At 47.9% G+C, this 27,488-nt stretch overlaps 1 protein-coding gene across 1 annotated transcript in view; it reads left to right on the top strand.

Moving 5' to 3' along the window:
* Positions 1-27,488, top strand: part of SNCB (synuclein beta) — a 223,585-nt gene that overhangs the window by 86,284 nt on the left and 109,813 nt on the right. Inside the window, exons 3-4 of the mRNA XM_069651475.1 lie at positions 5,008-5,049; positions 10,234-10,352. Coding sequence (XP_069507576.1) covers positions 5,008-5,049; positions 10,234-10,352 — 161 coding nt within the window. The remainder of the gene's footprint in view (positions 1-5,007; positions 5,050-10,233; positions 10,353-27,488) is intronic.

Genomic DNA, 27,488 nt, shown 5'->3' with positions numbered 1-27,488 from the left:
ACCCACTGCCCCACATACATATGTGCCAAAACACGGCAGAAGCAATTCGACCAATTCTTCCTCTATGAAATCTACTGCGGCCAAACCTCTCGTTACTGACTCTATCAAGTCAGACCCACACAGTCTGCATCGTCTGTACTTTCTAGAAATCTTTTGCCTAGCCCCCATGACCTCCAAAGACGTCACCTGATTGAATGTAATTTTCAATTATCTCCAAAGAATATTGTTTCTTGGACAGGCAACAACATAGAGTGGTGGTCGCATTTGTTCCAGAGTTAGTGGAAGATAATGACTACTGTTAGATTAGTAGCTAGGTCAATCATCAACCGTTCTCTCGCATAATTTATTACACAGTTTCGTAAATCAATTTGCATTGTTTAAATCCACAGCAGTCAATCTCAGCTGAAAGGTGGCTGATCCAAAATGTTCAGTTTGATAGAAGTTGTTCTGAAGAGGGAGAACAAGAACATGCCCCCACCCCAGAGGACCTTTCAACCGGAAGAAGAATCCGCAGCAATATCTCCGTCGCTCATACGAACTTGCACCCATTCCAATTGCTCCCACGAATAACAATTACCATGAGAGGTACCAACCCAGCAGACCTTATACTCCAGCAGTAGTGCAAATTCTGCCCAAAGTAAACAAAGAGACACACGACAGAGCTGGAGACAGTTACATGGATAGACTCGACTGAACAGCAAGCCACTTGTCGTTAGAGATGCCACAACGACTTAGCCACATAGACATGAAGCACATGTGCCATCCACACACTTTGGACACACACACACACCTTCAACTACACAAAGAATACTGGTATATAGCTCTATAGTTAGAGGACAGTGACATATACATAGCGTATACATGTTTATTTTGCCATCAGGCCTGCTACAGCACCACTGTAATGAAAGAAGCAAGAAGAGTTGGTGTACATGCTTGCAGATGCTCATATGCAAATAAATGCATGGTGTGGCAGGAGCACCCAAGGGACCTGATAGCCATAACGCACTAACTTATAGACTATTTAGAAGACGTATACAGAATAAGCCGAATCATGGTCTTGTAAATCCGACAGGCCGTGATTGGCCTAGAAATGGGACGCCAAGTTTAATAGAATTATGCATATCAGGACTACTGTGGCAGCAGCAAAGCCACCACCAAGGTCGCAATGTTACAACTGACATTCTTCACTCTGAACTTAAGTAACACTGGCCACAGGAGAAGCGAACTCTCCAACAAAAATACAGAATTATTCGGAGCTCCTGGGCTCACAACTACAGTCTCCGTGCACGTGATGAGGCCGAGTTGAGGGGCTGCCAAAATTACGGCCTGAGAAGATCAACCTGTCCCGCTGTGCAGGCAATAGCTGCAACAATATTGCTTCAGTTACATTACCATACTACGTTGGGAATCGGAGCACGCTCTTTCGGCGATGGCCTACACACGCCATGATGCTGACACATAGTTGCACCTTGCTGATACATAATTACACAAGGGCTATTCACAAGTGCTCCGAGGCTAGGAACAGAGTTAGTCCCAGGCTCAGGGGCCCCTGGCTCATCCAATCATAGCCAAGGACCCCCGGGGTGGACAGTGGGGGTCATCAACCAATCACATGGCTTACTCACTGTAACAAATTTGCAGTAACAACTTTTGGGGAATGGCTAAACGTACCACCTGACACTACGTAGGCCAATTACATAGCACCTCTATACGTTTCCATATGGGACCTACTACTCAACAACCTATCCCGAGTTAGGATAGGTTTTTGAGATGGTTCCCGAATATGACACCAATTGTGACATCATATGCTAACAAAACTGGCCAGCGAGCCAGTGTCTGTCGAGAGCTTTGTGGATGCTCTTCCATGTATGTGGTCCCTGTGGCGTGTTTGTTATAATAAACCACAATACTCCTTGCCTCTTGTGTGGACCTAGCATTCTTGATTAGGACTAAGGGAAGGAGTTAGGCCTTTTATTGACTCGCTCCAGCGGGCCCCCAAAGTGGCCCAGCCGGACCTGGGGGTCCACCTCTAACAGTTCTATAGTATTCCCATGAAGAAGCTGTCTGCGTGTGCAGTAGGCTTCGGTTACGGCATGCAGTCAAGTACCCGATGCAGTCTTAAGACATTTCCAGCTGACGTTTATTCTCCTCATATTCAAAAAATTGGTGAGTTCACAGAGATTGCACTCTGGGTATATATACTCTATAGGTCTTGAGAGAGGAAGTTTGAGCAGTGTTTTTAAGTATTTCCTTACTAGAAGGTCCAGGGCATTACTATGTTTAATTCCCCAAATTTCCAGACCATATGTCATAATTGGTGTTGTTTTGGTGCAGTAACCCTTAATTATCGCACCAACTGCATAGCCACTATGTTTTGCTGAAAGGACTTTACGCAAACCCAACTGTTGGCTTTCTTTTAGTTTGATGCTATGCAGTTGTGGGGCCCACCCCAGTTTATGATCAATAATTACAGCTAGGTATTTAAACTCCGTGAATATCTCGAAACGTTGTTGGTTGAAAGCTCAGTCAGACGTTCTCCTATCAAGGAAGCAGCCATGATCTTGGTTTTCCTGATGTTCATTTGTTGGCCATTTAGAAGGGCATAAGTGTGGAGACGATTCCATTGAGCTTGTAATCAATAGAGGGTGTATTCCGTGATAACGAGGTCGTCGGCATGCGCTAGCCATTGAATGGTAAGTGCCCCAGTGATAGGTGGATTTGTTTTGCCTGTAATGAGGGCGTTGGGTAAATCGGCCAGGTATACGTTGGAAAGAGTTGGGTGCAGTAAGCATTGTGCTTTAACCCGGTGTGTGTCGATACCCAGTAAATGACTGATCCATGCTGATTAGTACGTATTCAAGTGGAGAGAAATAATCCTAGTCCAGAGCCCCTGAGGAATATTCCAAGCCTGCAGCTTGTGCCAAAGCGTGTCCCCCACCATAGTGTCAAAGGCTGCACTGAAGTCAATACAGGCAGTATAAATGGGTGTTTTATGAATGTGCCAGGCAGACCCGACAGTAGTAGTAAGGGCAATGATGTTATCCAGAGTGGACGTATCTTTTCGAAAGCCAGTCTGGTACATTGGAAGAATATTACACTCTTCCATCGAACTATTCAATTCATGCAGTAGACTAAAAGATTTTCCAGGGGCATCGGGCTTAGCCAATACTCTGTAGTTGCTTGGATTAGTTAATAAGCCTTCTCTGTGCACTGGTACTATAGTACTATCCGTCCAAAGCATGGGGATAATACCAGAATTACTTATCTTGATGAAAGGCCTTTGCAAAACCTTGACCCAAAGTAGTGGATTCTTTCTAAGGAGAGCATTGCAGGTACCGTCCGGACCTGGCGCTCTTGAGGGTTTACTATGTTTAATGATAGTGGCCAAATCGCCCACAGGGTGCAAGTATTCCCAATGATGTTTCTCAGGGTGCAAGTATTCCCAATGATGTTTCTCAGGGTGCAAATATTCCCAATGATGCTTCCCAAAAAGGAGTGTTGATTCCATCAGTGTTAGTTGAGCCCAATGTGCTGCTGATTTGGAGAACCCAGTCATCAGTGGAGACTGGGTAGCACTGTCGGAGAAGCCACATAGGAAGTACATCATGTCGTCTTTCGCACTAGGACCTACCAGGTGTAAAATAAGAATCTATTCAGGTCTTGCCTGCAAGGTACACGGGTTGTCATGGATGACCAGCAAAAGCAAGAAGTATTGGCAATTCACGGTAGAGGAAGCAGCGCATGCTACATACCACATCAAAGAAATGACAGGACCCTTGGATAGGTCTGTCAAGGAGGTAGACATCCTTCAACTGGTTATGAAGGGGATGAGGAAGAGGGAGGAGGGGGTAAGAGATCTTTGTGATAGCAAGGATGTTGCTTGGTTTAAAACGTTCGCTAAAGGTACGAGTCTCTCAGCATTTCTCACCTCCTCTCACTGCAGACCGCCTGTTGTGATACCTAAAACTTATTACATTAAAGGAGAGAGCAAATTCGCTCTTTCAATTATGGGCTCTTACTTCATCTTTCCTCCTTGCACTACACATCAGTATTGTTTTAGAAATATGCAATCCTTGGTTGGATAGATCTTTTGAACTACAATTAACCAGCATAATCAATAGTGAGGGATCATGGGAGTCGTAGTTCAAAACATCTGTAAAGCGACAGGTTTGCGAGACACATATTTTTTTTGTATCGCCAATTCAGAGGACCGCTCCTTTACCTGTTCCATCCTGAAAAGCATTACTGTTTTTCAAAAGATATACAGTAATATTTATCTGTTTTAAAAAAAAATTGCAAGACACATAGAAAAAGAGTATTTTGGAAATATCTAAGAAGCAGGATGTGGATTGCTCTGCCTGGAAAAAAACCTTTTTCAAATGTCTTTTGAATTTCAGAATGATTGTCGAATGAATGGGGAGACTCTGGATGCTACAGTGTAAAGGAACTAGGCAATCACCTCCATCCACGGTCCCTGGAGTGAGATTGTTCTCCGAGAACCAGCTACTTGCCGGCTCTCCAATCTAGATGTTTCCGGAACACTGGTTCTTAAAGCCAGGACCCAACTGATCCTCAAGGAGTTCAAATTCCCTTCTTTCAATAGGGGTTGTAAATCCCCCCCCCAACCTCCCAGATTGGAAAGAGAAGAATTGTGTTGTGTATCTGAACCTCAAATTGACTGCCCTGCCAATCAAGAGCGCAATTACATGCCTCCTTACTCCCAGCAAAGATCCACGCGCCCCCCACTTGCAACTTCCTATAGTTGGTAAAAATAAATTGACATGTCAGGAAGTGACAGTGAAACATAATCCCAAAGCACTGCCTCTGCAGGATTCTATGATCGGAAATGTGCTTATGGTAGTGGGTGTGCATGAGCGGCGCGTCAGGGATGGTTAGCTGGCTTGCTGAGTGAGGCGCGGGCAGGTTGAATGGGGGTCTATTGCTTCATTTCACGCCAAACAAAAACATTCTGTAATGTCTCATTCTCTCTCTCGCTTTCTCTTATAGGAAGCAAAACTCGGGACGGAGTGGTCCAAGGAGTGACCTCAGGTACTGTAATGTATTATAAAGTAGTAGAAAGTAATCTATAGGCGGGATGGGCTAGCATGGTGTCTAGGAGGCCTTCAAGTTGCAGTCCAGGGATCTCTTTCACCGTGCCACTGAGGGATGTCCACTTGGCCACATGCTGGTCTGAGTTATTGGGCATCCATTTGCTTAATCCCAGGGATGAGTTCAGGTATTGCAAATCCTTACACGGGTTCTTGAGCTTGCCCAGTTGGATCCTCCTTAGCAAACCACACCGATTTGTGGTATGCTCTGGGTCGGCAATGACTGACCGTTTTCCAGAGCGGGCGTACTTCAGGTATTGGCTTCTATTGCCCCCAGTCTAGCGTGTGGGTGCGGCTACTGTGTGATCTCTCCTGCATGTGAAGCTGGGCTGACCTCAGGTAATGTTATTTTGTACATGTGCATTTGGGGGCGACTTTGTGTAGGGTGCGCTCTGCTACACATGACCGTGCGGGCAACATAAGAGTATTCGCTCTCTCTCACGCGTTGCCCCATTGGGAGACGGGAAGTAGTGTATGCTCTTGCTCATGGCCGTGTAGGCTGACCTAAGTCAGGGTACATTCTTACAGCGGCTAGTTTGTCCAGCTTTGTTAGCTGCCCCTCTCTCCTGCTACGGGCTCTCGTAGGACCTTGGCAGCCAGCGACGGTAACATGATGGCTGCCGATTAAATCAGCTTGAGATAATTGGATGAAAAGCTCAGGGGCCGCACTGGGGCATGAAGGAAAGGAAGATAGCCTTACCCTGAGCTATTCCTGACATGTGAATGCTTGTGTGCAAACACCACACTGGTCAGGAATGCGCCCATTACGCAACCCATAGCACATGCATACTACATGACTAGAAGCATGTGCATACTGCCCGTTTCTGGTGCTGACAGGCTACACAACCTGTAGTACTTTCTACACAAACTGCAGCCTGTGCACACTACAAAATGTGAAATACCCGCACGCACCACACACAACGCATAGTGCATAGAACCTACACAAAATGAACTACTTGCACAATACAGAGACTATGTAAGTTCTACATACATTATACAACATACACACTACACAAACTGTGCAACGTACGCACTACAGGATACATCACCTGTAGCTCCTAGGCAGTACACATTATGTTACCCTCACACTACATACTGCACACATGCAGCATAGACATAGGTCAGAAACTATACAACCTCCACAGGCAACCTGTAGATACTAGACCCGGCCGAACCTGGAGTACAAATTGCAAGCTACAAAGAAAGAGAGTATTTTGAAAATACCGAAGTAGCAGGATGTGGATTGCACTGCCTGGAAAAACGAGAGGGTACCCACCAATCAACATGAAGCATCTATATATTGCATAATGTGGAGGAAAGAAAGGATAGAACAGGATAGGTCCATGACTGGTTCATATGACCGCTTTGGGCTGCTCTGACTCATACACAAGGCTCACAAAAACGCAGGCTCACTTTTTGGCATACAACCATTTCCGTATGTATGTCTCTAAAGGCTCGGACGGTCAATTTTCATTCTGTAATCCTCTTTAACTACTAGAGAGAGTGCTGATGTCTTGTTAATTGTAATTCTACATCATGGTGTATGAAGTAAAAGTCGGGTTTGCAGTAATTGCTTCACACGCTCATTATTCTTATTATGAGGTATTCATTGAGCGCGGACCCAGCTTCTGGAAGCAATGAAGCACTTTACAATCATAGGGGGAAGAACGCGGTTAGGGAGCAGAGAAACTAGGGAGTGGGGAATCTAGCAACAGACGAGGGAAGGCAATTGTCAGCAACAGGTAACCAGGGAAGGAAACCAGGGGAGCAGAGCACCCAGTCTCAGGTATGGTGGGGAGTGGACGGTGTATGGACCTAGGTGTAGCTACGTTTTCAATGTCTTATCAACGTCAGTGAGAAACAGGAGGAAGTAGACGCTGCCCCTTTGCTTACAGGCATGAGCATCCTAAGCCTTAGAGCGGCACATGTATCAAGAGCACTCATAAGGTGAAAATAATCAAAAGATGTATGGTATATATTAGTGAAAAAACGTTAGTTGAAGTGACGTTGAAGTAGACGCTAATGCAACAAACCACCTGAAATTTGACAAGTGTTGGAAGGGATCTATGTTAGAACAACACATTTTTAGGTTTAATGTAAATTGGTCAAAAAATGTTTGCCAACATTGTTAATGTTGAGCTCTGGCATGGGGACTCCTGTTGGTTAAGAGCCTCATGCCATAGCTCAACATTAACACACAATATTCGCACTTACAACACACGCCTTGAAAAAGACCTATGTCGGGTCGAAACACGTGTCGGCTTAAGTGTGTGAATAATTCACCCAAAAACATGAAGTGACAAGATTTCTCATTTATTGCCTGAGAGTTATCTTTAACTATACAGATAATATTAACATCTCTGACCCAGTGCTTGGGTGATTCCGGTTCTTACCCTAAAACCCACTCCAACCTCGCCAAGACGGAAGAGCACCGTCTTGTAAGAACCCCTCACCAGCAGCAGAATCTACTAACTTCTTTGTATGATCAGCATATTCTAGTGCTCCACCCACTTCGTACTTTCCATACATGAGTTTACAAGTCATTTTACATAAAAATGTGAAAAGATTTCCCTTGTAATATTGATCTCATCCATGAGAGTTTACCAAATGGGCCAAGTAACATGTTTGGCAGTATCCAAGTGCCCCTGCCCAATTTGGTGAACCATGATGAACCCTTTCATGTTGAAAAATAATGTTCTACAAACAGGTGTTTTTTTGCACTGAGTTTTACACAGTCTTCCCCTTCCTAAAAGTATTCAAACTTTCTCCTCTGGCGTCAGCTTAGCACTCGCAGCCCCCTCTCTGTGCCTATATTCTGCTTGCTTTTTCATTCACTTTCTCCCGGCAAAGTCCCCTTTCTTGGATCTCCCGAGCCACCCGTCAATGGCAATGAACAATCCTCCGCCCCTTGCCATTTTCTCTTACTTTCTGCCCACCCCTGCAGGTTAACTGGTGCACATCCCCTACTCTGCTAAACCATCCTGTGCTGCCGCACAACCCTTTGATTGCCCGCACCACCTGGGGACCGGCAACTGTTATTTGCACCTGCTACTCTCAACTCATTAAGCTTGCTCTCCCCTCTAGGGTCTTCCCTGCCTGCTTTAAGGAGGCCACCATTATAGCAAGTGATGTGTAACTGTATGGCCACCTACCTACAAACCTCTAGACTCAGCGACCCTCTACAGTCTGGGTTTCCTAGCCATCACTCCACAGAAGCGGTGCTTACCCCATCATCTGTTTCCTTGCACCTTCTGAACACATCCACTTATTCTTTTCCTCATCCCTCTTGAGCTCTTTGCGGCGGTCAAAACTATTGACCCCCTCATCCCACCTCATGAGCCTTTCCCGGCTTCCTGGGCCACTGCCCATGCCTACTTTCACAAGCCACTGGAGCCCACTTATTCCCTCCTTACACCTCCTCTCTTGGCAAGCTCATCTCCTCATTTGGCTTCACGTATCATCTGATGACGCACACATCTTCTTAAAATCCTTCACCCAAGAGGCATCTTGCCAGATCACTGACTACCTGTCTGCCGTGCGCCACTGCAAGGAACCTCACTGCCTCCTGGCTTCATCCTCCATAACGGAGGTAGTCTACCTCCTGAGCTCACCATTGCCAGCTCTCCTCTGATATTTCTCTTAGATATCACCACGAGTCCCCCAAGGCTTGCAACCTGGGGTTTCTCTTTGACTGCCATCTGAAGCTGCAACTGCTCATTATCTCCCCACAAATGGACTGACAGATTGACCCTCGTGAGCATTCAAAGGGTGGTCTTTAACTCTGCTAAGACTCTCATGTCCAGCCTAGTTCTCCTGAAGAATGGACTATTGCCCTCGCCTCGCCATGGGACTCTCCCTCTACTCCTTTACCCCACTTGCCAAGGTGCCAAAGGAGGCCACCTGCACCTTCCTCTGTCCCTCTAAATCGCCACCCAGCTCTGCATGCCCCCTCTATGTAAGATGGCTGCCAGTGAGCAACCACTCCCTCTTTAATTTCCGTCTCCTTGCCTTCAACTCAGTGCATGGGCTTGACCTCTCCACATAACCCCAACCCCCCACAATGTGGATAACCCCATGCACCGCTACTCAGCCCCTCAGGCTCCAAGATAACCTCTAATTTTCCGTGCCACCTTGCACTTTCACTCCTTTGCCCTCCTAATTTGTGCAATATTTCGCCCTCACTGTTGATGTAGCCTCTTTTCTTGCACGTGATCAGGGTTAGCTTGACAGCCACGCAGCAGAGCCTTCTCACAGACACTCTTGCATTTCTGCCCCAACAAAATGCTTTTCATCTGTATATTTTCCTCTTTTTTTCAGTACTTGTGTTCCTTTATTTTGAACCTGTGTCTATTTTTTGTACGCAGAGAAATACCACATTTCCCCCTTATCAAGGGCCAAAAGCCTCCTCCATCAAAGAGAGATTCCTGAACTCTGCATTTATATCTTCATATTCTTTAAGCAGATTTCCTTAGAGTGGACCACGAGCTGGCTCCTCAAGCAGGGAGGAAGCGGGGACTGGAGAAAATCTAGCTCTGGGGCAACGCAGGTTCGAATCCCGACCCCGCTTATAAACCACGCACTGGTAATAAGCGTGTTATAAATGAACAATATAATAAAAATAAATATATTAAAGGTCTAGCGGCTTTTCTGTAGCGATCGTCCCTCCGCCCGCCCGCCCCCCAGAACACGCTCATAGATATTTGCCATGTTATGGAACTCGTGAATCTGTTCAAGCCAAGCATTGCATTTAGCAAAGACACTTTACAAATGTTTGGGCAATACATCCAACGCATGTGCAAAAAAAGCTATATGTGTCCACCTCTAAGGCAGTCACATTTAGAAGACATATCTTGGCGACCCTGTTCCTACTCGAATTCTATAGAAAATTGTATTGCACCCCACCTCCCCCCACCCTCGCAATCCCTGTCCTCGTTTTTGTCATGCATGTGTGCTAGCAGTCGCAGCCTCTGTCCTTCTGCGCTACCCTGGGACGCTGTAACTAACTCTGTGCTACGATATCCCGGGCGCAAATGGGAACACCATTCCATGCCAGCCTTGCATGTTGCCCTACGCGTCCTCCTGCGCCGTACATCTCGTCTCACGTAGAGTGTTGCTTCTTTTCCAGTGGCGGAGAAGACCAAGGAGCAGGCCTCGCACCTGGGCGGCGCCGTCTTTTCGGGCGCAGGAAACATCGCAGCGGCCACAGGCCTGGTCAAGAAGGACGATTTCCCCACAGACCTGAAGGTGAGCGCGTCCGGTGCCATGCCGACCACACGCAGGAGCGTACTGCCACTGCTGCACGCTGCCACACACGCACTGTTCCCGACACACCTGTCGCGATATCCATCATTCATTCAAATTATGTTCTGGCATTGAATGCAATAAATACGCGCATGGTAGACGTGATCCAATATGTTCCATTAAGTTATAGCATATAGTGTTTTATTTCTTCTTTTGTCTTTTTTCATTAAACAATAATACACATGTTTACACGGACTCAAGTGGGAAGTAGACGCTGGGGGACGGAGTCCACCCACTTTTTCCAGAGGGTGGACTCAGTTCCCCCAGCTAAAATGAGAAACATTGTATGCTCTCCTTGAGTTTATGAATTCTAGCCGACCTCTGGGCTTGAACAGTAGACGTCAGGTTTGCAGACCAGACCCTTCACACTGCACTGAATACAACGTGATGAAAAATAACAAACAACGAAATGTGAAATGCCCCATTTCGGTACTGCAGGTTCCACAGAAAACATTTGTATTTGTTCTTGGAGTTTAAAACATGCACACCGTTTAACGTTTTCAAAAACATTATTAGCAGAAAATAACCTCTCTTGGTATTTCTGATGACATCATATTCCATTGCGTTTGTTGAAGAGCCCCCCCACTTTAATTTTTAGGACTTGACCCCTGCACATAATACATCATTCAATACTAACAGTCGTTTTCTTATTCTTTCCACAAGAACACATGTTAATAATAAAATAAGCGCTACACACACTGAACAGGTGGGATATTTGTGGTAACACAAGGTGAGATCTCTCGGTGTGAGAGTTCTCCAGGCAGGGAATGGGACTGCAGGATGTGAGAGTGCATGAAGTGGAGGTGCAGGGAATGGGACTGCAGGATGTGAGAGTGCATGAAGTGGAGGTGCAGGGAATGGGACTGCAGGATGTGAGAGTGCATGAAGTGGAGGTGCAAGGCAATGGGACTGCAGGATGTGAGAGTGCATGAAGTGGAGGTGCAGGGAATGGGACTGCAGGATGTGAGAGTGCATGAAGTGGAGGTGCAGGGAATGGGACTGCAGGATGTGAGAGTGCATGAAGTGGAGGTGCAGGGAATGGGACTGCAGGATGTGAGAGTGCATGAAGTGGAGGTGCAAGGCAATGGGACTGCAGGATGTGAGAGTGCATGAAGTGGAGGTGCAGGGAATGGGACTGCAGGATGTGAGAGTGCATGAAGTGGAGGTGCAGGGAATGGGACTGCAGGATGTGAGAGTGCATGAAGTGGAGGTGCAGGGAATGGGACTGCAGGATGGGACTGCAGGATGTGAGAGTGCATGAAGTGGAGGTGCAAGGCAATGGGACTGCAGGATGTGAGAGTGCATGAAGTGGAGGTGAAGGGAATGGGACTGCAGGATGTGAGAGGCAAGGGAATGGGACTGCAGGATGTGAGAGTGCATGAAGTGGAGGTGCAGGGAATGGGACTGCAGGATGTGAGAGTGCATGAAGTGGAGGTGCAGGGAATGGGACTGCAGGATGTGAGAGTGCATGAAGTGGAGGTGCAAGGCAATGGGACTGCAGGATGTGAGAGTGCATGAAGTGGAGGTGCAGGGAATGGGACTGCAGGATGTGAGAGTGCATGAAGTGGAGGTGCAGGGAATGGGACTGCAGGATGTGAGAGTGCATGAAGTGGAGGTGCAGGGAATGGGACTGCAGGATGTGAGAGTGCATGAAGTGGAGGTGCAAGGCAATGGGACTGCAGGATGTGAGAGTGCATGAAGTGGAGGTGCAGGGAATGGGACTGCAGGATGTGAGAGTGCATGAAGTGGAGGTGCAGGGAATGGGACTGCAGGATGTGAGAGTGCATGAAGTGGAGGTGCAGGGAATGGGACTGCAGGATGTGAGAGTGCATGAAGTGGAGGTGCAAGGCAATGGGACTGCAGGATGTGAGAGTGCATGAAGTGGAGGTGCAGGGAATGGGACTGCAGGATGTGAGAGTGCATGAAGTGGAGGTGCAGGGAATGGGACTGCAGGATGTGAGAGTGCATGAAGTGGAGGTGCAGGGAATGGGACTGCAGGATGGGACTGCAGGATGTGAGAGTGCATGAAGTGGAGGTGCAAGGCAATGGGACTGCAGGATGTGAGAGTGCATGAAGTGGAGGTGAAGGGAATGGGACTGCAGGATGTGAGAGGCAAGGGAATGGGACTGCAGGATGTGAGAGTGCATGAAGTGGAGGTGCAGGGAATGGGACTGCAGGATGTGAGAGTGCATGAAGTGGAGGTGCAGGGAATGGGACTGCAGGATGTGAGAGTGCATGAAGTGGAGGTGCAAGGCAATGGGACTGCAGGATGTGAGAGTGCATGAAGTGGAGGTGCAGGGAATGGGACTGCAGGATGTGAGAGTGCATGAAGTGGAGGTGCAGGGAATGGGACTGCAGGATGTGAGAGTGCATGAAGTGGAGGTGCAGGGAATGGGACTGCAGGATGTGAGAGTGCATGAAGTGGAGGTGCAAGGCAATGGGACTGCAGGATGTGAGAGTGCATGAAGTGGAGGTGCAGGGAATGGGACTGCAGGATGTGAGAGTGCATGAAGTGGAGGTGCAGGGAATGGGACTGCAGGATGTGAGAGTGCATGAAGTGGAGGTGCAGGGAATGGGACTGCAGGATGGGACTGCAGGATGTGAGAGTGCATGAAGTGGAGGTGCAAGGCAATGGGACTGCAGGATGTGAGAGTGCATGAAGTGGAGGTGAAGGGAATGGGACTGCAGGATGTGAGAGGCAAGGGAATGGGACTGCAGGATGTGAGAGTGCATGAAGTGGAGGTGCAGGGAATGGGACTGCAGGATGTGAGAGTGCATGAAGTGGAGGTGCAGGGAATGGGACTGCAGGATGTGAGAGTGCATGAAGTGGAGGTGCAAGGCAATGGGACTGCAGGATGTGAGAGTGCATGAAGTGGAGGTGCAGGGAATGGGACTGCAGGATGTGAGAGTGCATGAAGTGGAGGTGCAGGGAATGGGACTGCAGGATGTGAGAGTGCATGAAGTGGAGGTGCAGGGAATGGGACTGCAGGATGGGACTGCAGGATGTGAGAGTGCATGAAGTGGAGGTGCAAGGCAATGGGACTGCAGGATGTGAGAGTGCATGAAGTGGAGGTGAAGGGAATGGGACTGCAGGGTGTGAGAGTGCATGAAGTGGAGGTGCAGGGAATGGGACTGCAGGGTGTGAGAGTGCATGAAGTGGAGGTGCAGGGAATGGGACTGCAGGGTGTGAGAGTGCATGAAGTGGAGGTGCAGGGAATGGGACTGCAGGATGTGAGAGTGCATGAAGTGGAGGTGCCAGGGAATGGGACTGCAGGATGTGAGAGTGCATGAAGTGGAGGTGCAGGGAACGGGACTGCAGGATGTGAGAGTGCATGAAGTGGAGGTGCAGGGAACGGGACTGCAGGATGTGAGAGTGCATGAAGTGGAGGTGCAGGGAACGGGACTGCAGGATGTGAGAGTGCATGAAGTGGAGGTGCAGGGAACGGGACTGCAGGATGTGAGAGTGCATGAAGTGGAGGTGCAGGGAACGGGACTGCAGGATGTGAGAGTGCATGAAGTAGAGGTGCAGGGAACGGGACTGCAGGATGTGAGAGTGCATGAAGTAGAGGTGCAGGGAACGGGACTGCAGGATGTGAAGAGTGCATGAAGTGGAGGTGCAGGGAACGGGACTGCAGGATGTGAGAGTGCATGAAGTGGAGGTGCAGGGAACGGGACTGCAGGATGTGAGAGTGCATGAAGTAGAGGTGCAGGGAATGGGACTGCAGGATGTGAGAGTGCATGAAGTGGAGGTGCAGGGAATGGGACTGCAGGATGTGAGAGTGCATGAAGTGGAGGTGCAGGGAATGGGACTGCAGGATGTGAGAGTGCATGAAGTGGAGGTGCAGGGAATGGGACTGCAGGATGTGAGAGTGCATGAAGTGGAGGTGCAGGGAATGGGACTGCAGGATGTGAGAGTGCATGAAGTGGAGGTGCAGGGAATGGGACTGCAGGATGTGAGAGTGCATGAAGTGGAGGTGCAAGGCAATGGGACTGCAGGATGTGAGAGTGCATGAAGTGGAGGTGCAGGGAATGGGACTGCAGGATGTGAGAGTGCATGAAGTGGAGGTGCAGGGAATGGGACTGCAGGATGTGAGAGTGCATGAAGTGGAGGTGCAGGGAATGGGACTGCAGGATGTGAGAGTGCATGAAGTGGAGGTGCAAGGCAATGGGACTGCAGGATGTGAGAGTGCATGAAGTGGAGGTGCAGGGAATGGGACTGCAGGATGTGAGAGTGCATGAAGTGGAGGTGCAGGGAATGGGACTGCAGGATGTGAGAGTGCATGAAGTGGAGGTGCAGGGAATGGGACTGCAGGATGGGACTGCAGGATGTGAGAGTGCATGAAGTGGAGGTGCAAGGCAATGGGACTGCAGGATGTGAGAGTGCATGAAGTGGAGGTGAAGGGAATGGGACTGCAGGGTGTGAGAGTGCATGAAGTGGAGGTGCAGGGAATGGGACTGCAGGGTGTGAGAGTGCATGAAGTGGAGGTGCAGGGAATGGGACTGCAGGGTGTGAGAGTGCATGAAGTGGAGGTGCAGGGAATGGGACTGCAGGATGTGAGAGTGCATGAAGTGGAGGTGCCAGGGAATGGGACTGCAGGATGTGAGAGTGCATGAAGTGGAGGTGCAGGGAACGGGACTGCAGGATGTGAGAGTGCATGAAGTGGAGGTGCAGGGAACGGGACTGCAGGATGTGAGAGTGCATGAAGTGGAGGTGCAGGGAACGGGACTGCAGGATGTGAGAGTGCATGAAGTGGAGGTGCAGGGAACGGGACTGCAGGATGTGAGAGTGCATGAAGTGGAGGTGCAGGGAACGGGACTGCAGGATGTGAGAGTGCATGAAGTAGAGGTGCAGGGAACGGGACTGCAGGATGTGAGAGTGCATGAAGTAGAGGTGCAGGGAACGGGACTGCAGGATGTGAAGAGTGCATGAAGTGGAGGTGCAGGGAATGGGACTGCAGGATGTGAGAGTGCATGAAGTGGAGGTGCAGGGAATGGGACTGCAGGATGTGAGAGTGCATGAAGTAGAGGTGCAGGGAATGGGACTGCAGGATGTGAGAGTGCATGAAGTGGAGGTGCAGGGAATGGGACTGCAGGATGTGAGAGTGCATGAAGTGGAGGTGCAGGGAACGGGACTGCAGGATGTGAGAGTGCATGAAGTGGAGGTGCAGGGAACGGGAATGCAGGATGTGAGAGTGCATGAAGTGGAGGTGCAAGGCAATGGGACTGCAGGATGTGAGAGTGCATGAAGTGGAGGTGCCAGGGAATGGGACTGCAGGATGTGAGAGTGCATGAAGTGGAGGTGCAGGGAACGGGACTGCAGGATGTGAGAGTGCATGAAGTGGAGGTGCAGGGAACGGGACTGCAGGATGTGAGAGTGCATGAAGTGGAGGTGCAGGGAACGGGACTGCAGGATGTGAGAGTGCATGAAGTGGAGGTGCAGGGAACGGGACTGCAGGATGTGAGAGTGCATGAAGTGGAGGTGCAGGGAACGGGACTGCAGGATGTGAGAGTGCATGAAGTGGAGGTGCAGGGAACGGGACTGCAGGATGTGAGAGTGCATGAAGTAGAGGTGCAGGGAACGGGACTGCAGGATGTGAGAGTGCATGAAGTAGAGGTGCAGGGAATGGGACTGCAGGATGTGAAGAGTGCATGAAGTGGAGGTGCAGGGAATGGGACTGCAGGATGTGAGAGTGCATGAAGTGGAGGTGCAGGGAATGGGACTGCAGGATGTGAGAGTGCATGAAGTAGAGGTGCAGGGAATGGGACTGCAGGATGTGAGAGTGCATGAAGTGGAGGTGCAGGGAATGGGACTGCAGGATGTGAGAGTGCATGAAGTAGAGGTGCAGGGAATGGGACTGCAGGATGTGAGAGTGCATGAAGTGGAGGTGCAGGGAATGGGACTGCAGGATGTGAGAGTGCATGAAGTGGAGGTGCAGGGAATGGGACTGCAGGATGTGAGAGTGCATGAAGTGGAGGTGCAGGGAATGGGACTGCAGGGTGTGAGAGTGCATGAAGTGGAGGTGCAGGGAATGGGACTGCAGGGTGTGAGAGTGCATGAAGTGGAGGTGCAGGGAATGGGACTGCAGGATGTGAGAGTGCATGAAGTGGAGGTGCAGGGAATGGGACTGCAGGATGTGAGAGTGCATGAAGTGGAGGTGCAGGGAATGGGACTGCAGGATGTGGGAGTGCATGAAGTGGAGGTGCAGGGAATGAGACTGCAGGATGTGAGAGTGCATGAAGTGGAGGTGCAGGGAATGGGACTGCAGGATGTGAGAGTGCATGAAGTGGAGGTACAAGGGAATGGGACTGCAGGATGTGAGAGTGCATGAAGTGGAGGTGCAGGGAATGGGACTGCAGGGTGTGAGTGCATGAAGTGGAGGTGCAGGGAATGGGACTGCAGGGTGTGAGAGTGCATGAAGTGGAGGTGCAGGGAATGGGACTGCAGGATGTGAGTGCATGAAGTGGAGGTGCAGGGAATGGGACTGCAGGGTGTGAGAGTGCATGAAGTGGAGGTGCAGGGAATGGGACTGCAGGATGTGAGAATGCATGAAGTGGAGGTGCAGGGAATGATGAGGCGGGCAGTGATAGTGCAGGGAGTGAGTATGCACAGGCGATGTGCAGGAACCAGTCTGATGACCCAGGAGGTGCTTTTGCACCCACTGTGTGCACAAAGTGGTGGTGTAGGGGCTGATGTTTAGCTGCGCGGAGTCGAGGCGTGCAAGATGGTGGCCTGACTTTCCAGATGTTTCCAGTGAAAGATAATGTGTTTGTCTCTGCCAGGGATGCACCATATCCCGAGTTGGTTGATTTGGAAGTGTGGAGATGGATATGGCGTGCAGGGTACCAATTCCACTAGAGGTGGCGTGCATAGGGCCTGCTCTCCACTAAAGATGCTGCACGGGGTGTTACTGCATGGTGCGCGTGATATGCTGGAGATCAACCGGTGATGTTCTAGATGATGCGCAGGGGGATATGTGATATTCAAATCCAGATATGCAAATGTCAAGCATCTGCTATATCAGGCCAAATAATGTAATTTAACATAAAGACGGTGTACATGATGTTAGTGAAGATATGCATATGGCTGGCAATATCATATTATTTGCTGTCTTCAAGAAATGGCTGTGATATAAGAGATATCACACGTGAGCATGAATGATATTCGAGATGATGTATGGAGTGACAGTGACTGCAATATCAAAGCGGGTATGCAGGCGAGATGATATCAGATGAGGGCTGTTGTGCGTGTGGATGAAGATGTCATATCAGAGGCTATGAAAAAGAGGATAACGCTAGGATCGTAGATATTGGGGTATGTTAATCTTTGCTACCGCGCCACAGTGGTCTTAGAACACCGAGCCTTGTCTTGATGGCGCACTGCCCCCATGCCTGGGGATACCAGACCTTAGTCTGTGAAGGAAAAGGAAAGAGGGACGGGGGAAGCCCTGAGGCTAAGAGGGTGCAGATCCAGCAGGACAAATGGCCAGATAAGGGAAAAGGGAATGTGTTTGTGGGAATGTGGGTGCCTGTAGACGCAGCTCAGGAGGATCACAGACCCGGATTGCTGACATTAAGAGGTTACATTCTTGCCTGTTTAGAGGCAGGCCGCAAAGGTGCAATAGGCATTACACACAGGTAGTGTTTGGTTGTGTGATGGACCCTTGATCTGCGCAAGCAGGCTTTGTACTATGTTTGCTTATTGCACGAGATTACTTTTTCATTCTCCTGCCCGCAGCCCCCCAACGGCAGCTTCTTGGCTTTCACTAGCCATTGATAATGAGAGATTGCCAAGGAGACTCCGCCAGAGTATGGCCGTGCATTGCATCGTGCTGGAGAACAAAAGAATAAGAGTATTATTTATAATTCTGGTGTTTTATGTAGAGGAATTCAGTTTCAGAACACTTGGCAATGCATGCTACCTATTTACCCGCAACGTGGTACTTATTGACCTTTTGGGGGGGGGGGGGTGGGGGAGGTAGTAATCAACCCCGAGCCCATGATGCACAACATCGCCCTGTTCCCAAGGTCTGCACGTTGTGCTTGAGCTGCCCTGCCAGGAAAAGGTGATGGCTGATGGCAATGTTGTGAATTCACTCATGCTAAACAGCCTTATGCAAAGCAAACGCAGGATTTTTCATTGACAAGGGGGGGATTTGGAGGGGGGTTGCAAAGAAAGACGTTGTCTTAGAAGCTGATATTGCTAAATGTTGAGATTCAAGACCTCACAGGGCGCCCCCTCAGTCTGCCCTCTTACACCTAAGGCCGATCCTCCCCGTGTGGAGCAGGAACTTGCTTGAGACCTTGCAGAGTAAGGCAGGGGGCGGGTGTGTGGTTTTCATTATATTTTTGTCTGCTGTGATTCAGAAAAGGTGAGAGAAATGCTGATCATCACACCGCGACACGATGGCATTGCAGTCAACGTTCTCTTCTCGACGTGGTTTGGAAACGGCAACCGAATATGCCAGATTCACTGCCTGGGATTTGTGGTGATGAATGTATACACACTCAGAAGCTGATCAATGCTTGTACGTCTTGGGTTTCTCTTTGTAGCTTGTATGACAGGTATTGCTATCAAACCGCAGCAGTTATTGCCAGTGAAGACCTTGGTAGTCATACCAAGGGTAAACGTTTCAAGTTGCAAGCTACTAGCCAGACTATATATATATATATATATGTATATATATATATGTATATATATATTCACTACAAAAAAAAACGTTGTTGATGGGACGTTATGGTTAAGTTGCCCTAACAAAAACCTGTACACTTCACTACAAAAATACTTTCCACCTCCCCTTTATTGCAGGATGTGAGAGTGCACTCTCACATCCTGCAGTCCCATTCCCTTGCACCTCCACTTCATGCACTCTCACATCCTGCAGTCCCATTCCCTGCACCTCCACTTCATGCACTCTCACATCCTGCAGTCCCATTCCCTGCACCTCCACTTCATGCACTCTCACATCCTGCAGTCCCATTCCCTGCACCTCCACTTCATGCACTCTCACATCCTGCAGTCCCATTCCCTTGCACCTCCACTTCATGCACTCTCACATCCTGCAGTCCCATTCCCTGCACCTCCACTTCATGCACTCTCACATCCTGCAGTCCCATTCCCTGTACCTCCACTTCATGCACTCTCACATCCTGCAGTCCCATCATGCAGCCCCATTCCCTTGCACCTCCACTTCATGCACTCTCACATCCTGCAGTCCCATCCTGCAATCCCATTCCCTTGCACCTCCACTTCATGCACTCTCACATCCTGCAGTCCCATTCCCTGTACCTCCACTTCATGCACTCTCACATCCTGCAGTCCCATTCCCTTGCACCTCCACTTCATGCACTCTCACATGCTGCAGTCCCATTCCCTGCACCTCCACTTCATGCACTCTCACATCCTGCAGTCCCATTCCCTGCACCTCCACTTCATGCACTCTCACATCCTGCAGTCCCATTCCCTGCACCTCCACTTCATGCACTCTCACATCCTGCAGTCTCATTCCCTGCACCTCCACTTCATGCACTCTCACATCCTGCAGTCCCATTCCCTGCACCTCCACTTCATGCACTCTCACATCCTGCAGTCCCATTCCCTGCACCTCCACTTCATGCACTCTCACATCCTGCAGTCCCATTCCCTGCACCTCCACTTCATGCACTCTCACATCCTGCAGTCCCATTCCCTGCACCTCCACTTCATGCACTCTCACATCCTGCAGTCCCATTCCCTGCACCTCCACTTCATGCACTCTCACATCCTGCAGCCCCATTCCCTGCACCTCCACTTCATGTCATCAATTATATTTGTGATCTCATCTTTGATGTCCTGGGTGTTAGTCTTAGCAATGCACGTAGATGGTGTGAGTTATGGTTGCTTAGCTTACTATAATGGGGGAATGTGCAGTGGTGTTTGGTTGCACTGTGAAGTATAACATTCCTTTAGTGTATTTTATTTTACTGAATGCACATATATATGTATGGCAGGGAAGGAATAGAAAGGGGCTAAACAAGTGATGTCGTCATTGATGTCATCATTGACATTTGAGATGACATCTTTCATGGTCTGGGTGTTAGTGTAAGCAGTGCACAGGGGCGGTGGCAGGGTTGGGGGCTTAGTTTACCATAACTGTCGAATTACAGGGGTTTTTCGGTTTTAATTTGAAGCATAAAGTGGAGGTGGAAAGTATTTTTGTAGTGAAGTGTACAGGTTTTTGTCAGGGCAACTTAACAATAACGTTCCCCTAACAAAGTTTTTTTTTTTTTTAGGGAATTGTACAGGTTTTTGGAAGGTGGAACTTAAGGATGACATTGTGGCAATGAAGTTGTTGTGCAGAATATACACTGTAATCGTATGATTTTGAAAGATATGTAGTGTAATGTATGTACTTGACATACATTTAACATAGAACATACAGAACCCCCTCCCTATTGATATTGGAAAGGGACGGACTGAGTGCCTGTTTGCGGACGGGGGCCGACAGGATCAACATTACCCAAAGAGGCGGGGGGTAGCTGAAAATGTACTATTGTCTTACACAAAAAGTGTGCAACGTAGAAGAAGGACATAAAGATATTATAAGTAGTAGTAAGTAAATATGGAAACCTGAAGCTCGGAAAAGAAAACGACACATTTAATAACCATGTAGAATGAAGAGGATGGTACCATTAAAAAAAAAAAAAAAAAAAAAAAAAGGATGCCTCCAGCGTAATCACTTCACAGAAACTCGGCAGCCTGGAACGACAGTGGACGGACGCAGTAGGACGAAGGGAGATTACAGCAAAAGAGTGAGTGTAGGTCAGTTTTTTTTATATGGGTGTTTTTTTTTTTTTTTGGTATGTGGTGCAGAAGTAATAATTTCTTTCTGTTGTTTTGACTCAGAAATGGCTAGTACTTTGGAGTGGCCTGAGGAGTATTTCCCGCATGGGGAAATGTCTGAAGACAGCGACAATAATGGTACACATTGCTCTGCATATGGAAAATAGTGACCAGTATTTTATAGGCATTTAACTTATGTATTTTCTTTTTCAACAGACCAGGAAGAAAAAGAGGAAAGGGCAACAAACGAGACAGAAGAAGACAGGATAAAAAGGATGGAGCAGAAAATGGACATATTGAACGAGAATTTTAAAGGTTTATGGGAGTTTGTGGAGGACTGTGTGAGAGGAAAAGTTTGTTACCATTGCCCCACCTGTACCTGCCCTGCGTCTCCATTCCCTAGTGACCCACCCCAAACCTTCAAGAAGAAAATAGACGTTCTGATGAAATATCCATCCCTTCTTCCCCTCACAAATCTTCTCCTCATAACCAGCCTGTGTTGAATCCTAATTCCCCCATATTATTTTCAGTGTCCACTTACCCCGCTATTTCTTTAGAATGATGTGTGTGTTTTAAATGTTTTTGTACAGTAGTTGTAGAGAAAGAGTTTGTATTTAATTTTTTTTTTTAAAAAGATGTAAAATGTTCGCGAACAGCGCGACTGTTCGACCTATCCGCAAGGAATGGAATGTGGGTGCTGTAAAGGCAGTACACCTATCCTTACTAATGTCAAGTAAGATGGAATTGGTGTTTGACTGACCATCTGTTGAAATTGGCGTACATAAACAGAAAGGGGTGTCCAAATGATATTATATTGGAAGCAAAATGATACATGTTCGTAGAACATACCAAATGTCCAGAATGGGTGGTAATGAGCAAAAGGGGAGTGTGAGAAGGACAGTATAGCTGTCCGTATCGGGCGCAGCCAAAATGGTGTCGTCCGTAGAACAGGCGCGGAGGGCGGCAAGTTCGTAGGCAAACAAAATGGAGTTGTCCTAAGGAAACTGGAACTGTCCGTACAGTGAACATAGCATGCGTGCACATGTGCAGTACAAACGTAAGTATAGCGAACATCGCGCCTGTCTGTAACTGTCTGTCTCACTTGTGTCGCACTTTGAATTACTTTGAGAACCCGAACATTGTCCACAAGACACTTGGGCGCATGCGCACATTTAATTCTTTGCATTTGCTGTCCAGGGGACATTCATTACTGGCGCAGATGTGTTGATGTCATCATGTGACCACACCCACGCTGAGCGTGGGGACTAATTTGCGTGGTTGGTGTGCTTCCACAACAGTACAAAAGAACTTGTAGACACAAAGCAAAGTATTGTAGAGTGTAACAATGTAATTTCACATATCCCAGACAATAGCTGACCTCAGGACTTGCTGTGTAAAGTTTTTGTACCGCTATGTAGGGATGAAGACGGTCACAAGGCACACGCCTCCACCCCTACAAATGGCCACACCCCCAAGCGCATCTTCATTGTCCTTCTAGCTAAAGCAGATTGAGGTGTACTGCCTTTACTGCTGTAGTGACCAAAAGGACAATAATCAGTATGGCTTCCATGGCTGCTGTTGGATCATTAGCCTCTGCACCACCCCCAAACCCGCCACCACCACCACCTCCCCAAGGGCCTGCAGAGAGATATATGGGTGAGGATGTAGAGAGCGAGGAAGAAGAGGACGAAGAGAATGAAGTAGAAGAACTACGCACTAGGAGCACTCAGCGGGAGTCGTGGGTGTGGCGGTTGTTTTCCGTTTATGGGAACGTACCAAAAGCATGTGCGAACCTGGTGAAGTGTAACCAGTGCGAGGTGGTGCTGAGTCGCGGGAGATTTGGTGCGTACAGTTTTGGTACGACAACCATGAAGCAACACCTCACTTCTTTCCACATTGCGGACATTCGCAAGGTGGTGCCATGTGAAGAGCGTAGTCAATTGAGTTCCTCCACAGCATCCTCCGTGTCCGATCCTCCCACCACAAGAGACACTCCTGTGGGGGAGCGCCTCCCTCCAGCTGCCTCACAAGCCATTTGCAATGCTGTTGACCCTTACCTTTCAAAGGTGACACTAGTGTGCACGTATTGTGACACAGTACTCTATAGGGGGGACAGTTTTCGAAGTGCTTTTGAGGCTGCAGTCACAGAGCAACAGAAGATCTGCTCGCTACCTAAATAAAGCTCAGCCTAAATCTTTCGCTGTTCATTTGCCCTTTCTTATCCCCGTGGCTGGTGTCCCTTCCTCACCCTCTTCTCCTAGTGTGCTGTGTGCTGTTAAGCAATAAAGGTGAAAACAACAAAAATTACAGAAGATGCTTTTTTCAGAGCAGCCTTTCTTAATATAACAATAGACCTATGAAGTAACGGCCTTAGACCCCCGCAGAGTTCTGAAAAAGTTTGCAGACAGTCGTAGGGGGAAAAAGGGAGGGTGCAAGCGGAGCAAACACAATGAAGTGTACACTGGGAGTAAGTGGCGGCTCTGAAAAGAACCTTTCGATGGTGTGTTGTGTGGGTCAAAAACTGTGGATTGGTGAAAATGGAATGTCAGATAGGTTAGTGTGATTGCAAAAGAGGTCGCAATGCATTTTGTACATTGCGAAGAAAAATCTGATTGCCAGCATATGTGAGATGGACTCCATCTCTGCGGAAAATGAAAGTGCTGCGAAACAAAATGTTTTCATTGTGGAAAGAGGACATGCCAACATCTCTTAAAAATGCACACACAGCCTTATTCACATTGCGTCTCACTTTCTCCATTTGTGGACCAAACGGAGGAGAACGCAGCCATATTTGTCTTTGGGCAATACAGGAAAAAAGTATTTGACAATTTGGAAACATGTCCATGAGCTTCGTGAGTCCTTCCTTCATTGCAAATTGCAAAGAAATTCCAGATACATGGCCTAAACTGTTTCCTCCGCAATGAATGATCAGTATATCTGGAGGACGCTCTGTCAGTAAAGTAACACAGAGAGGTACCAAGTCCAGCCATCTCATGCCACGCACGCCATACCAGTGCACTTCCACATGAGGAAACTTGAGATTTGTAGATAAACTGCAGCTTTCTGCATGCACCTTCTACCAATGTATCCATGAGTCTCCCAAAATCCAGATAATCTGTTTTCGAGCATGGAAAGCCATGGCTGTGTGGTCTCCTGTGAGGGAGAAGACGGTCTTACTAAAGTACGTCGGTCAGAACACACCTACTGAACTTTATGGACCAATCCCTAGCTCCACTCATTCTCATTTACATACGTCTCCACCTCTGAATCCCCGTTGGTGATATGTGCTGGCTGCAAACTACTGCCATGTTCGGGGACATGTAGAGGATTAGAGCGTGACGACGGTACATTAAAGTACTATTCCCCTTTTTCCCCCTTTAAGGTAGGCTCTGAAAAGAGCCGTTTAAAAAAAAAAAATTGGCCAGATACCGTACAGACATCTGGTATTTTATGTCTTTTTTGTGTTTTTGTCCTTGCTTTACTCTTGCAAACATTACAGAACCTTCAGCAAGCCTTAGGTTCCAAAAGAACATTGCATTTCCCAAAAGAAGATAGCGCAACACCATCTCCTTCAAAGTAACCCGTATTGCTTGGAGCAATGTTATCTTGGCAGCAAAAAAACATACAAGCTCGTAGCATGAATGCACACATGCCGCGATTGATGATACACCTCCCGATGCTTTGATCTGGACAGAAAACAGAATTGTTGCTCCATTGTACTCTAGGGAGTGAAGCAGAAAAAATTACTTTCGTTGTTGGGAAGATGGTCATGAGTGCTTCAACCAACTGTGCCAAATCTGCCAACAAAGTATGTGAAGTCACGTATCCAAAATGGCAAGCACCGTAGTGCAAAATTACCACATGAGGAGTGGTCATTGTACGCATGTCTTTACAAACTTGCAGAATTGCTGCAGCATTGGTATCAGTGTCAACGCTCCACACCGCATCCACTCCTCTCACATCAAAATGGTGTGCCACATGCCTACTGGTACTCACCGCTCCGTAAACAGGTCAGGAAGATAGATGACCTTGGAGACGATATGTACACAGGAATCGATATTCAGCCTCCAATTCCAGCTCCCCCGAGTACAAGACTCAGGCTTCATCAAGAGAGGGGCCCTTCTTTACAACGTACCTCTCTGCTGTTTCTATTGGAACAGGCAGAGATGTCAGTTGAATAAAAGAGCGGGGAGAACACACACCGCCAATACCAAAGCTGCAAAGGAATACAAAGATATTAGACGGTGCTGAGAAAACAAGTAAGCAATCAAGCACAGTATGGGACAGGAAATACCTAGGCAGGGATTGGAGTGGAACTTTCCCCGGAATGGACCTGAATTGTGGGACTCCAGGGTTAACAATTTCCAGGATTGGAGAAAACGACAGGAAAAAATAATAAATAGGGAAGCTAGTACAGGGAAGTAAACCCGGGCGGCACGAGGGTCGCGCTAGAGCCGGGTTGGTGCAGGATCAGGAGAGCGTCAATATGCACTTTGAAAATAAGTTTGTTGAGTGTTGTAGTTCAATGGATGTCCCAAATCCAGTAGAGAGGAATACCAACAGAGCAGTAGGTAATTAAGGTACAATAGTCAAAGATGGCACTGGCAGAAATAGAAGAAAATAAACACAGTTGGTTACCTGAAACACAAGCTTCCCAAACGAGGGTTGGAACAACTGAAGTGTTCCGAGTAACTGCTGATGAATGGGTTGCAAAGACAACAGGAGCAGGGAAGAACAATCCAAGTAACGTTCCATGTCAAAAACCAGAAGAGCACGACAATGATAAGGGCGTAGAGAAGGCAGTCCAGGGGCAGTCCGGGTCGATACCATAGCGGTCTAAGAAGTGCCAATGGAATAGGAGACGTAACAATCCAAAAGTTCGGGCAAGGGTTGAAACCAGGAGATCAAGTTGGGATTTCACGAAGGAAAACAGACGTAACCGCAAATAGTAAGAAACACTAATTAGCAGCAACAAGCCCTCTGGAAGACGGCAGTTTTAAACCCGTAAGGGGGGCATGCCTTGCTGTATGTGCTTCACGTACGAGACGTGTCAGCTGGCAGGGGTTCTGCCGTAGCTTGTACAGAAGCCATGGCAACCTGTATCTGCTCCACAAAGGAGCCTGTGAATGGGACGTACACCGCAGGGACGTTTTTTTCTGCCGAAGTGTAACACTACTCTCGGCAATATGTTGTAAGCCTTGCACAAAAATGTCTCCAAGCACCAAAACCCTGACCCTCTCCACCTCTGCCATCTTCAGTGTGCGCACCGTCTTTTGACACAAAAGAGTAATGTGAACATCTGATTGGCTGATGCTTACAGTCGCCTTTGCATGCAGGATTTGCTGTAGAAACCCGTATGTGACACGCCCTACCAGCGGACAAGCGTTGCCTACGTGCGGCACGTAACTCTTACCCAGTCCTTCTACCCTTTCTACAGCGGTACAAAGCGAGTCCCTCATTGGACACAACTAAGCAGTCACACAATCATCCACCAATCACATTGAACATCGCTAATTTTAACTCCGTTATCAACATTGCACACTTCAAAATTACTGTCGATTGATTCTGAATGGAAGTCGCATATCATTGCAAAGCACCTACTTCACAAGCTACTGTGCAAATATTACGAATTTCTACACACAGCTCCATGCATGTGTACATGCATGAGAATAGAGCACAGGTATGTATATTTTAATCAGAGAACATGTGAACCCTTATGATTTAATTTAGACAAAATGATGCCGCTAAATGTCCATAGGGAATACATAACAACGCTCCTCATTTAAAGTGGAATATGTCCGATTTGTCATTCACAAATCGCACGACTGCTTACTGTCGTCCGCATAACCTGTACATACGTTGCAAGCATGCCTATTTAGGGCAGAACTCAATTTTATATGTGAAAATGTCAGAGTTGTGTACTCTGTATGGCCTACAGTAATGCTACTTGCAATGTGATCGTATGAGAATAGAAAGCACTCTCGATTGCGGTGGTGACATTTCCTTCTGAGGGTCTCCCGATTTTTCGGCATTGTGCTTTTAATTTACAAGTAGAAAATGTTTCCCCATCTAGTACTATGCCCTATCACTTACAAACCTCTATCCTATGCATAGTACACTTTGTAAACAACAAGGCATTTCCATAACCTTAAAAGTTTTAGCTATTTTGAAGGACTTTCAAGTACCATATTGCAAGTACCATGCAAAGACTGCACAAAGTGAAGTGAAATGTACACGTGCACTGGGTTGAACTATGAAAG

This window comes from Ambystoma mexicanum, chromosome 3p (assembly GCF_040938575.1).
Source record: "Ambystoma mexicanum isolate Mex_15411 chromosome 3p, UKY_AmexF1_1, whole genome shotgun sequence".
Taxonomy (NCBI): domain Eukaryota; kingdom Metazoa; phylum Chordata; class Amphibia; order Caudata; family Ambystomatidae; genus Ambystoma; species Ambystoma mexicanum.
The sequence above is the reverse complement of the archived record's forward strand: the minus strand, read 5'-3'. Positions and strand labels throughout refer to the sequence as shown.